The sequence below is a fragment of the Daucus carota genome, chromosome 7 (assembly GCF_001625215.2).
Source record: "Daucus carota subsp. sativus chromosome 7, DH1 v3.0, whole genome shotgun sequence".
NCBI lineage: Eukaryota > Viridiplantae > Streptophyta > Magnoliopsida > Apiales > Apiaceae > Daucus > Daucus carota.
In genome coordinates, this window is record NC_030387.2 from 35,349,170 (window position 1) to 35,361,892 (window position 12,723).

The following is a 12,723-nucleotide window of genomic DNA, read 5'->3' on the forward strand; positions in this document are numbered from 1 at the left end:
GCAGTTCAGATAAATGGACTTGGTCGTACGATCCTTACATCTATGATCTATCACACAGTGCACACCGCTGAAAATACTAGAAAAAATCAAAGTTCAAGTACTTCATGTTCCAAGAGCCGAGGGCTCAATCAACAATTGCCACAAAGGTGTTGAGCCTAGAACTACAGTGTTACCAGTTTTCGTTTTTGACTGTTGCTCGATATATGATGACTTCAAACAATTTTTGGGAAGAGTTCACCAGCTCGAAAACACAAACATCACCTGTTGCCAGTGAAGTGTCTCGTGCAAACTTGCACCACCCTTTGCCAATTTTATACCCTATCGACGTCCAACGACACTCAGCCTGCCAAGTTCTTTCTGCAATCTGAAGAGTCAGCTGTTCATTATCCTTCCAGTTTTCATAAGCCTCTTTAAAGGCCGTCGTTACATGCTGCCAAAACAATATAAAATCATGAAAGCCAATTCTTTGCAAAACTTCCCAGACTATCCCTATTAATAGTTCAGATGTTAAAGATAGAAACAGATGTTTATTGTTACCATGCCGTGTTGTGTTCCATCTACATGTGATGGATACACTCTACGGAAGAAAAAAGGTTTGTTAGATTTGAAAGCTTTAGCTAAGGCAAGTGCTCTGGCTTTCCCTTCTTCAATTGCTGACTCACTAGCTCCCTTAGCTGGAATAAAAGCCAAGATAAAATCAAGGACAAATTTGAAAGTAAGGAGAAGATTACTAGGCATGTGAGCAGAAGAAATGAAGAGGTGTTGTAGCTCGCTTGCCTGTGATAACATGCGGTATGGGATCATCAAGGTCAGCCTCTACTTTTACCGGCTTTATCCTCTTATGTCGAATGCCATTACCTTGACTTGGGATGACAGTATCTGGCTTCACAATACCTGCAGTTCCGGCCTCGTTAGTATCCGAGGTTTTTGAAAAAAAATAATGATAAATTTGTAAATTTTGAAAAATTTCAAAAAGAAGAGTCCCTTCCTGTGCCTCCTCTTCTTTTGAGATTACAAGTGCTGTGAGAATTACCAGTGCCTTTGATTTTCCTTCCTTCCTTCGATGTAATCAAAGCTTGTTCTTTTCTCTTTCGGAAACCCCCACTACGGTTAGCTTGCTCATTGTGGGAGGCACTCATGGGATATTCTATCTCAGTGCAACTGTTGTCCAATATAGTTACATGAAACTGAGAGTTCCCTTCATATTTAAACAGTATAACATGACCGATACTTATGGAGTAATATGCTGCAAACTCAGGCCAACCATTCCGAAGAACAGCCTCGCCAGTAGTTCTTTCTAGATCCACGACCCAAACTGAACTTTCTGGGGCCTTGAGGAAAACCTTGTCTGCGAGATCATATCCTTGTGCAATAAACCTTCTGGGAATCGTCTGAAAACAAGTTCATTTTTTAGGCAACTGCTCGAGCACGTATACCAATCTAAACATCTATAGCCTACAAAGAACAAGGAATATAACTACAAAAAACTTACGAGCGTGCTATGAGGAGTAATATGAGAGATTATGATCTTGAAAAAGCAGCGGGGCTTCACTGCAGAGCTTGACCGGAGTGGATCCATCGGGGCTCCTCGCACAATTCTTCTGTTTTTCATTGTTTTTGCTGATGCAGACTCTTCCTCTTCTGCATGAAACTATGGAAGATATGTATCGTACGTCTTAGAGATTGGCCAGTATATATAGCAAGACATTGTAACAAGCATGCTAACTAAGGCTGTAGTTGCGCGTATCTCAAAAATCTCTAGGTACTTGAGTACTCTGTATTAATCATAGACCTATTTCTCGGGAGTATATATTATGTTTTGTTTTAATCCTATTTTAACATTTGGTTTGAGAAATATAAACATCTTAATTACTCAAATTTATCAAGTGCAGAGCAATATATAGCCGGAAATTATTGCAACGAGTCCTCTAGGCTCCTGCGGTGAACCAAAAGATGGATCCTGCAGACATGTACCCTGCATGCGTGAGTTGAACTGCGAATTGGGCACGGCTCACACACCGAATCACAATATATAGGAGTATATGATTTTCGATAATAAAAGAAGCAAAATTTAAGGGAAGCCAAAATATAATCCAACTAAAACTGTCCACATTTTGCAGCTCCATCTAATCCAAAACAATATTAAGTTCAGATACAAGTTTAGAAGACTATGATCTGATAACTTAGGGGCTTATATCATTGATCAGGACATGCAAATCTTGGAATACCACTACTCAAAAATGTTATAACACTGATCAGATGCCTAATGTAACTAGTTTAGTTAATATCTTCTTCTTCTTCTTCTTTTACTGCTCTGTGTATCACAACGTCGATCAATTTCTTTGAAGGGCTGACCAGCTCGAAAACACATACGTCCCCTACTGCCAGTGCATTGTCCTCTGCAAATTGCTGCCAACCACAACCCAGTTTTAATCTGTTTGAGCGAACGACCCTGCACTTAACCACCCAACTTCTCCTTGCAATTCGTAAGATAAGCACATCAACGCCCTTCCTGATATAGCTTTTCAGACAGGACTTCCTTAAATACTAACAGAACAAAATATACAAAACCAAATGTCTGTAAGACAAGTTTGTAAAACTCAGAAAAATATTAACATCAATGTTAAATTTTGGTAACATGCACCGATACAGAGCTGAGACCAGATCAATTAAAAATCTCAAGGATTTTTGTTGCTTACCAAGCCGTATGTTTTACCAACGTATGACGGTTGCATGACAACCTTGAAAGATGGGTGGATAGATTTAAGTGCTTTAGCGCGTGCATGGGCTCTGTCTTTCTCTTCTGCCGGACTACTCACTCCTCCAGCTGCATGCAACGAAACATGTAGATATTAGTAATAAAAATTCAGAACAGAGGACCATAAGGGCAGCTGAGAAAACATGTTTTAAAGATTTCTACGGCTAGTGAACTTGCCTTTGACAATATGCTGCCGCATTGGAATATCATGTGGAGTGCCATTTGCATGACTCGGTTTTTCAATACCTCCGTGTTCATTCTCATCACTGATCGAGGTTTCAGATAAAGCTTCTGCAATTTTTTCTTTCAGTAACCTCCCCTTCAAACTCTCACCAAGATAACAGGCTGCATCACAACCAGAGTGAACTTGTTTCTTCTTAAATACCTGAAGTTGATCACTTCCACTCCTTTCTTCAAATTGTACAGGATAGTCTATCTCAGTAGTACTTGTATCAAAAATCACAACCTTGAAATTGCAATTCCCCTGATACTCAAAAAAGATAAAATGTCCAAAACATAGAGAGTAGAATTTCGCGAATTGAGGCCAACCATTTCGCAGCCAAACCTTCCCTTCCTCCCTTTGCACATCCACTGACCAAGGTGGTGCACCTGGAGCCTTCAGTAGAACACCTCCCTGCAGCTCCCCTCCATACTTTCTTACAAACTTTTCGGGTATCGTCTTTCATCCAAAAATACACACGTGTTAGACACAGAAATGCACTATAAAATTATAGAGATTGCATAATGAATAATGTAGTGGATCGAATGTTGCATGTAAGGTACTTACAAGCTTACTCTTGGAACTGATTTCACAGAGGATAATTTTGAAAAAACAGCGAGCCTTTGCATGATGATGAGATGTAAAAGAGGCCTCCATGGTGTGTTTGAGATCCTTGTTTTAGATATTTAAGCTAAAGACTAACTTAAGACATGACATGGAGATGAAACCATTTGGGATTATGTGCACTTTTGCGATACGATGCGTGTGCGTATGCATTTGTACACAATGCAATCATCTCTAGAAAATATTTTTTCCTTTTTGCTAAAATGTAATTATATCTTTCACTATATATATAGCATGCAATTTTTTTTAACAATTATATTCGATATTAATTTACAACATGAATATTTGATTGCATAGACGAGTGAACAATCTTTATTTTCGATTTTACGAATTTGATGGAGTGGACATGACAGATTGGTTGATCACCTTCCGAGATTAGTAGAGGCATGTACAAGCTGAAATAGATAATCTCATCTATCAGTATAATAAAATTAACTATATGTAAGGAATGATGATTATTGAAAATATTAAATAATTTTTTAGATGGAAGGGGGGATGATTATTTCGTACTTATATACCATGAGCATATTTTCGATCAAATTAGCTCGAATATATTATAAATGTAATAGTTTTCGAGGTATACGAACTATAGTTTAATACTAAACTACTTTGTTATGTCATCTTTAAAATTGTTACAAATTTGATCTAGTATAAAAGGCTTGCAAAACTTGCTCAACCACTCGTTCTCTCAATTTGATTGTTATTATGAAATTATACTGACAAGAATTTACACAGAGATTGCAATTTGATCTTAAGTACCATTACAAAGCACACTCATTCAAGAGCATTAAAACATTAGAAAAACTTGAGCTTCAGCTTGAGCTGAGTTGACAGTAGAGATTTAACATGAAACTGAGCCTGAACCCGAGGTTGAGTTTGTGGAGTCAGTGATTTCTCCGAAGCAGTTGCAGCAGACAAGAAATCCACAGCCACCACATTCGAAAAAGAAAAGGAAATTGTAACCCTCCTCACAAATTCCGCAAATGTAAAGGGGAGATTTGTCTCTTGCAGTCCTTTTCAGAACCAATGCAAGTGCGTGTGGTTGTTCTTGAATTATCCGGTTTATGATCCCTCCAAACTTGAAGCTCTCGTACCAACGTAAGCAATAATGGTGAAATGAATGATCACATTCGTCACAATGATAGAGCAACCGCTGATTGTTAACTTGTTCTTCACATATTTCACAGTAGAAAACTCCCTCGTAGAAGAATGGAGGCTCTCTCAAGGTCACCGCGTGAAGATCATACCTGTGATTCATCCTACTTGGATAAATTACACAATCTATATGAATCTGGAAGCTGCTGCAAGTCTCGCATGCATATTCCACACCATTAGTAATCTTTAAGTTACTGACACTACAAATGGAATTGGAGAATGGACGCTGAACAAGGGAGTGGCGTTTATGAGATCTATGTTTTATCCTTTTAGGCAAAAATGCACAGCGGATATCAATTTTGATATCACAGTCCTCACATTTGTAGTAGAATCCATTTGTGCAGTAACCGCAAACTTCACAGTCCACATAACCGTAAAACTGATCACTCATATAAAGCACGAGTGAGTGTGAGGGGTGGAATGAGGATGCTCCTCTAGGCAACTCAGGTGGCAGCTTAGTGGCACAGAAGGAGTGGAGAAAAAAACCACACTGGACACAAGCATAATATGACGGATGAGTATCAGTTATGGGCTGAATGCAGCCGTTGCATATCATCACTCTCCTATCATCATCGTTGTCATCATTATCATCATTACTGGTAGCGAATTGAAGTTGTTCTAATTGATGGTTCTCGTGACTCCAGTGCCCTTCAATTATGTGTGGATTATCAGGTATAGGGGTACTGCTTTCCCCTTCACCCTGAAGATCAACTTGGAATTTGCCACACTGGGTGATAATAAGATCGAATAGTGACTCCTCGTGAGGCAGAGGAAATTGTAGCAGAACAGTTTCATCATCAATGTCAGCCGCTTCAGTGTCAGTTCTGAAAACAACATATTGAGATTAGTTAGGTGATGGTTATAGCCAAGACATAAGTTCCAGTAAAATTAGAAAACAGATGGTCTAGATAGCAGACTAAACAGCTTTAATTAAGGGTACTCACACAATAGGTACTGTATCCGAGGACATAGCACACCTCATGTGCACAAAGTAAGTGCATTTGTGACAATAGTACATCCAGTTGATATTGTAAACTACTTCGTGGCAGATGTTGCACTCTCGTTCAAATTGGCGGTGCATCTGAGGAATGGAGTAGATGAGAAAGAGGGGATGATGGTGATAAGCTTGAGTTGGAATAATGTAGGGCGATAAAGCACATGTCTTGTGGATCCAGAATTCACAGGTGGTGCAAACGTAGGAAGAGTCTTTATCTTCCTCTCCACAAGCATCACACTTAAACAAGGCTTCCCTATTCATCAATGTTAATTTGTGCTGCTGGTGACCTTCATGACAAAGCACCCTTTGCTCCAGACCGCAAAACACACAAACATCAACTGTACATTCCTCACATGCATAAGCAAACTTCACAAGACGAGAACAGACATCACATATGTATTCATCAGGACGTGCTAGGAGAGTAAGCGGGTGTTGGTTGTGCTTATGATGATCAATAATTGTGGGTAATTCTGCACAGCTTTTGTGCAAGTAGAAACTTTGACAATCACTATGATCAGAACTAGTGCAAATATATGTGGGAGAGGCTAAAACTGGTTTGTTGCAAACACAACAGATATCATTCTCTCTGAAATCATCGTCCTCTCTCAGTATCAGCAGATGCTTGGGATGGCTAAAGTGCTCCATTGTTGAATAACTCAGTTTGAATGTTGAGACAATAAAGATCTAGATCACTAATTTGTATCAAGGTCTAAAGTCATTACGAGAAAATAAAGCAACAGCTTCATACACGTCTCGAATAAAAAGAAAAGGCAATGTGCTTCCTTCTTTTTCCACTTTTCTCCCATCTAATTTAAGCATATAATTTTAGTATGTTTAACAAATAAATTGTTTAGGCAAAAGTATTGAATCTTAATCATCACCACTCTTCGAGATGAGAATGGGCGTCTTGCTGGGCAAGGTTAACGTATCACAAGCTTGCTCTCTGAAGTAATCTCAGACATAAGCAATTCTGAAAAAACTGGACATATTTGCAGGATGAAAGATAAGTACTGGCTAAATATTGTAATTCAGCATCTAAAAGATTAATATTGGCAAACCTATCAACATGAATTACAAAACTTAAGTTCTGTTTGCCACAACTAATAATAACAATATTTAGAAGCAAAGCAGAGCAAGAAAGCAACAAGGATCTCAATTATCATAATTTATAGCGATATAATTGAAGTTCTCCGAGAAATTTAGATCAGGCAGCCTCACATTTTGCTTGAAATATGATGACCTTAAACAATTTTGTAGAGGGGTTGATCAGCTCAAACACGCAAACATCATCTACCTTAAGTGAATTGTCTGTTCTAAACGTTTTCCAGCCAGCGGTTAGAGTACAACGATCCCCAGCACTGAATGTATATCCAACCAGCCAGCTTCTTCTTCCAATTTGAAAGATGACTTGCCCCTTCCCCTTGTTCTTCCACTTTCTGAAAGTCTCTAGGAAGCTTTTCCTTACCTCCTGCACAACCAAAAGTACTTATCAAGATTCTATAAAATTTTTGATCAGGAAATGTTTAAGTATTGCCTATTGATTACTTACCACGCTAACTCCACTTACATATGTTGGTCTCATATGAATAATAAAGAAGGGCTTCTCAGATTTAAAAGAAGCAGCCAAGTTAACTGCTCTCTCTATCTCTTCTTTAGCCGAACCTCGATCTCCATTTGCTGCAAAATGCCAGACAATGGTGTTTAGTTATTAATTCATGTTCGACTAAATGATTAAATATTTCATTATTCAATTAATCATCTTATTAATCTCGGATCAGTCCCATTAATCTCTGATTAGTCTTTATTCCGTGTCTCCACCGATCAAGTCCGATTTCCGTTTTTTACGACACTGGTATATACAGGAAATTAGCAAATATGTATAAGAGAAATGACCTTTTTCTTGCTTCAATTTGAATCCATTATGGAAGGTTTCCTCAGTACTTGCCCTGGTCTTCTTACAAGCCCTGACTAGTTCACATCTCCTTGAACTATCTCTCTTTCTCACCCGGGGTACTGATTCTCCATCATCAAGATTCGGATCACATGTTAAAGAATAGTCTATCTCAGTTGCACTCGTGTCGAACACACGCACTCGAATATTAAAATGCTCCAAGTACTCAAAAACCAACAGAGAACCAAAAGAAAGCGAGTAAAATTTGGCGAATTCAGGCCAGCCATTTTGCAACCAGACCTCGCCTTGTGTTCTCACCACATCCACTGGCCAAGCTGCACTGCCGGGTGCCTTCAAGTGCACGCGTCCTCGTAGCTCCTCTTCGTGATTTTTCACAAATTCTTTCGGAATCATCTTGCATCCACAATTTACGTTTATTACACATGCACGAAGACATTAGTTATTCATATTGTGTCCATAGGATTATTTCATAAATGACGAATTTTGAAGGGGATGCGAGATGCTTACGAGCTTGCTTTGGGGACTAATTTCGGAGACGATGATTTTGAAAAACCTTTGCGCCTTTGCAGGATGAATGGATCCTGAAGCGAGCTTCATGTTAATATTACTTGATTCGAACTGTGAATACAGAAGATTCTCGTCTCAGTTCTGCATATTTTGGTTTCTTGACATTTATGCACTTCAACCACTTCTCGTATGAAGATTACTGTTAGTTGATCAGAAGTTATTGCAAAACGAGAAACATGGTAAATTTGTGATCGTTTCGGAATGCCACAATATTAGTCAACATGTTTGACTGCTTTATATTTGGCCAACATTTATATATGAAATTTCGGATAAATTTATATATTAAATCAATGGGGACCGTTTGGAAAAAATTATATTCCCTCCATCCCTTTTTATATGTCCATTTTGATTTCGAGTAGTTAAATTGACCATTTTTTGACTAAGTATTACAAATTATCTATCTATTATTTTTAAAATCTAAAAGTTGCATATTAAGATAAACTAAAAATACTTTTTAATGATATAATTTTTATTAATTTCCTCAATTATTTGATACATATAAATTCTAGTCAAAACATAATAAGTTTGACCAGTCAAAAGTCAAAGCAGACATGTAAAAAGGGACGGATGAAATATATTATAAGTATCGAATTTGTTACAAAATAATACGATATCGAGAGTAGTTTGAAATGATTCGATTGGGGATTAATGCATGTAGAAGATCCGTTGTTCTTATATAAGTTATAATAAATAAAAATATGTCATTCTGAATCCATTTAGGGGCGTTTAGGTTATTTTAAAAGAAGTGACTTTTTGCTTATATTAAAGAAACTAGTTGAGAAGCCGCGCGTTGCGGCGGCCTATAAAAATTATATTAATGATTAAATATTAATATTTGTAGAAAAAATAATTTTGTGGCTGTCTATAAAAAGTATATTAATATTTCAAAATTAATATTTGTAGGATAATATAAATTTTATATTATAAAAATCTTACCAATACTAATATATAAAATTACAAAATTGAACTATAATTCATGGTGAAAAAATGAAAATAAATTTATACAGGTAATTAACAATTTAAAGCATGATGAATCTTAATTTTATTTGTGTTTTTTTAAAACTAATCATGTTCTTACATTGTCACCTTCCTCAAGTTTTTTTGGATTGATTGTGCACAAAAACATCTAACTTAAATCTGTGAGATAACCGTCTATAACTACCCTTGATTGTAACAACCTTTATTTTTTAATACTGTATAAACAACCCCACTTAAAAGTTGCTTGAATGAAGCAAACATATAATGCATGAATTATTTTTTCCTGTATACAAAGTAAATCATATAAAAATTAACAACAACAAACATGTCCGATGAACAAAACATATATTATAAAAGAATAACCAACAAAGATACATCATTAATTGTTAATTTATTGATATAATCCATCAATACCATGTCAATACTATATTCTTTTCCCATGTTTGGATTTGTCGACTCCAACATAGCGGTTTATAACTACCTTTGCTTCCTATGTTTAAATTTGTCGACTCCAACATAGTGGTCTATAACTACCTTTGCTTTCAACAACTTTTATTTTTTTGAAGGGAAAATAGATTTTTTTGCCACTCAACTTATAGCGTTTTTCGAAAATTACCACCCAACTAATTTATTTTTTCTTTTAGTCACTAATGTTAGGTTTGGTTTTATTTTTCGCCACCAATTTAGGTTCGGATTTGATTACTAGTATTATGATAAAATTTTTTGTCACTAAACTTATTGCGTCTTTAGAAACTAACCACTCAACTATAATTTTTTTTTTATTTTACTCACTAGTGTTAGATTCAGCTTTTTTTTGTCACTGAAGTTAACATTCGGATTTAATTATTAGCATTACATATTATGTGTAATATTTTGATGATTTGATATATGTTTGTATTTTTATATATAGTACTTTTTATGTCTCCAAGGTCGTTCACCTTGGATGATAAGAATTTTACACGCATTTTATGGCCTTTAAAAGATGCAATTTCAAATATAACTTTATTTTTTTCTTCCGAATGACAATTCAGCGTTTGAATTTTTACACACAAAAAAAATCACAAAAATAAGTTATGGAACTATGTTTTATAAGAGTCTTAAATACGTGCTAAGCAGTAAAAAAAACTGTAAACTAATGAGAGGGACGGAGGGAGTAAAAATAATATAAAATGATGCATTATATATAGAGGACAATCATCGAAAATTAAGTTTTCTTCTCTATGTATTTATCTTGAAAATTGAAATAAGATAAAGTTATTAAAATTTTTGAAGATAAATTTAAAAGAGATCTTAGACTGAGCTAGTCGATTGAAACTTTAATAGCTAAAGATGATGTGTCATATCACTCAATTACAATTTATCTTAGGAGAGGAGGTGAATTGTTTGAAGTCATTAATTTCATATTCATGATTTATTGAATTTTTAGAATCTAATTACGATTTTTCCTGATTTTAATTTTCATCGGCTCATTTTATATTATTATTGCTATATATAAAGATATAAATATGCGACACATCATCAAAATATTACATACTATCATTTTTTTTGGTCAGGTCATACTATCATTATGTATAAATGATGCTACAAAAAATTATCATAATGCTAGTAATCAAATCCGAACCTAACTTGGTGGCTAAAAATAAAACCAAACCTAAGATTAATGACTAAAAGAAAAAATAAATTAGTTGAGTGGTAAGTTTCTAAAAACGCTATAAGTTGAGTGGCAAAAAAATCTATTTTCCCTTTTTTGAATACTGTATAAACAGCATTCACTTATCGTTGCAGAAGAACGGCGCCACGGAGTTAGAAATTGAGATCGAGAATTATCACGAGAGAGAGGTAGGGTTGTGGTATTGTGAGAGAAGATATAGTGTTTAGATGATCCAAAACCTACAATCTATATGGGTATTTATAGGTGGAGAGAGACTTGTGTGCTACTCTTTCCCATAATTAAATAATCTGAAACAAAATCAGATTAAAACTTTCAAGCAACTATATTCCATAAATAATTTGAAACAAATCAGATTCTAATAATTTGATATTTTTCATCCAAAAATTCCAAAAAATTTGAAAAATAGAACGGAGCGATGTGAGAGGCGCCACCTACACGCCCCTCGCTTCTCCTTTATATAAGTATATTGATGGAGTAGAAGTGAGAAGTAAATAAGTTAATAAAGTGTTTGAAAAAAAAACAGAAGCTGTGAGAGACAAATTAGCATTCTCAGCTTTTTAAAAATACTTCTACTTTTTTACACAAACGGATCAAGAAAAGTAGAAACCAGTCTTCTTCTCCTTCCCAAACAGGCCCATAATATAAAAAGACATTTGAGTCACAACTCACAAGAGAATGTGGTCTTTGTCCGATAGTTATACAGTACTCTATAAAATTAAGGGTCGTTTGAGTAAATGGCCATGCCTTGATAGTGAATGTGAAACAGTAAAACGTATATTGCAGATTAATGTACAACTGTACAAGTAGTATTCACCATTTATTTGCTTTTCCTGCTCTTACCTGATGTCCTGACTGCACATAAATCTGAAAAAATACAATAAACTAGAGTAATTGTTGGAATGCACACATAAAACACTGTACTTTCCAGTGCTTAGCCTGCAAGCAGATGGTACTAATTTTTTGAGTCGGGGTCTGACATATGATCCAGTTGGGCTAGAACTAGCAATTTCTTGTACAGTGGCGGACCCAGAAAATTTATCAGTGGGTTCCTTGTTTTATTTAATTAATATAAATAATAAACATTTATTTAAAATGTTAATATTTAAATTTTGATATTAATATTAAATGTTAATTTAAAGAACACTGGAAACTAAAAAGTATATATTTAGACAAATATTTTAATAAATACAAGTTTTTAAATTATTTCAAACACCAATCGCCCAATAGTTAATAAGATTTCTGAATTATTGAGATAAATTATGAGTTTGATAAATATTTTAGTGGGTTCCTACTAAATTTTAAATTAATTTTTAACGAAATTTACTTTATAATTACACTTCGGCGGAAAGTTGAGTGGGTGCCCCGAAACCCATAGCCAAAGCTATGGGTCCACCCCTGCCTGCACATCTCATGGTTTATACTTATATATACTCTCGACGCTCATCATGTATTTTGAGATTTCTATAAAATATATATTTTTAATAATGTTTTTTAATTTATTTTTTTTGAATAAAAATTTAAACATCAAACTTTAATATGAAAAAAAATAGAAATATTACAAAATCATATTTTATAAAAAGTTTGTGTCAAAAATTAACATAAAACACCAGATGAACCGGAGGAAGTAACTCGTTCCATTCTCTATTCAGTCCATTGACAGGCCATTCTCTATGTACATACAAGAAATCGTGTTGGTCAAAGACTCAAAGTGACACAAGCAGAGTTCCGAACAGCAAAACAAGTAAAGTGCAGTATGCAAAAGAGAGATTCTGCTAATGAGTACAGTAGATGAGGTACTAAGAGCATTCCCATCCCATTCTCCAAACTCAACCCCAATCCT

General features: G+C 35.3%; 2 protein-coding genes across 5 annotated transcripts; both read right to left on the reverse strand.

Moving 5' to 3' along the window:
* Window positions 1–169: 169 nt before the first annotated feature.
* On the reverse strand, window positions 170–3,635 carry LOC108194963 (B3 domain-containing transcription factor VRN1). The gene is made up of 9 exons (XM_064082103.1): window positions 3,546–3,635; window positions 3,324–3,437; window positions 2,936–3,242; window positions 2,700–2,827; window positions 1,493–1,651; window positions 1,034–1,391; window positions 778–894; window positions 538–674; window positions 170–430 (listed from the first exon to the last, which is right to left on the reverse strand). Exons 1-9 carry the CDS (start codon window positions 3,633–3,635, stop codon window positions 170–172), a joined length of 1,671 nt encoding a protein of 556 aa, XP_063938173.1.
* Window positions 3,636–4,224: 589 nt separating this feature from the next.
* On the reverse strand, window positions 4,225–8,084 carry LOC108194965 (B3 domain-containing transcription factor VRN1-like). Of its 4 annotated transcripts, none has more exons than XM_064080974.1 (4): window positions 7,648–8,084; window positions 7,322–7,431; window positions 5,702–7,222; window positions 4,225–5,581 (listed from the first exon to the last, which is right to left on the reverse strand). In XM_064080974.1, the coding sequence occupies exons 3-4, from the start codon at window positions 6,397–6,399 to the stop codon at window positions 4,444–4,446; spliced, it is 1,836 nt and encodes a 611-aa protein (XP_063937044.1). In that variant the 5' UTR covers window positions 6,400–7,222; window positions 7,322–7,431; window positions 7,648–8,084; the 3' UTR covers window positions 4,225–4,443. The 4 variants fall into 4 exon arrangements, with proteins under 4 accessions (XP_063937044.1, XP_063937043.1, XP_063937046.1 ...); XM_064080973.1 differs by having other exon boundaries at window positions 7,304–7,431; XM_064080976.1 differs by lacking the exon at window positions 4,225–5,581 and having other exon boundaries at window positions 6,782–7,222.
* Between the last annotated feature and the right edge of the window lie 4,639 nt (window positions 8,085–12,723).

Bases quoted from the DNA above. Each gene is read 5' to 3' on its own strand.
- LOC108194963 (XM_064082103.1), bottom strand. From the start codon at position 3,635: ATGGAGGCCTCTTTTACATCTCATCATCATGCAAAGGCTCGCTGTTTT. The intron at 3,438-3,545 runs GTAAGTACCTTA...TTTGGATGAAAG, and splicing joins TCAGTTCCAAGAGTAAGCTT to ACGATACCCGAAAAGTTTGT. The intron at 895-1,033 runs GTAATTCTCACA...CCGGAACTGCAG, and splicing joins AAGGAAAATCAAAGGCACTG to GTATTGTGAAGCCAGATACT.
- LOC108194965 (XM_064080974.1), bottom strand. From the start codon at position 6,399: ATGGAGCACTTTAGCCATCCCAAGCATCTGCTGATACTGAGAGAGGAC. The intron at 5,582-5,701 runs GTGAGTACCCTT...TGTTGTTTTCAG, and splicing joins TCGGATACAGTACCTATTGT to AACTGACACTGAAGCGGCTG.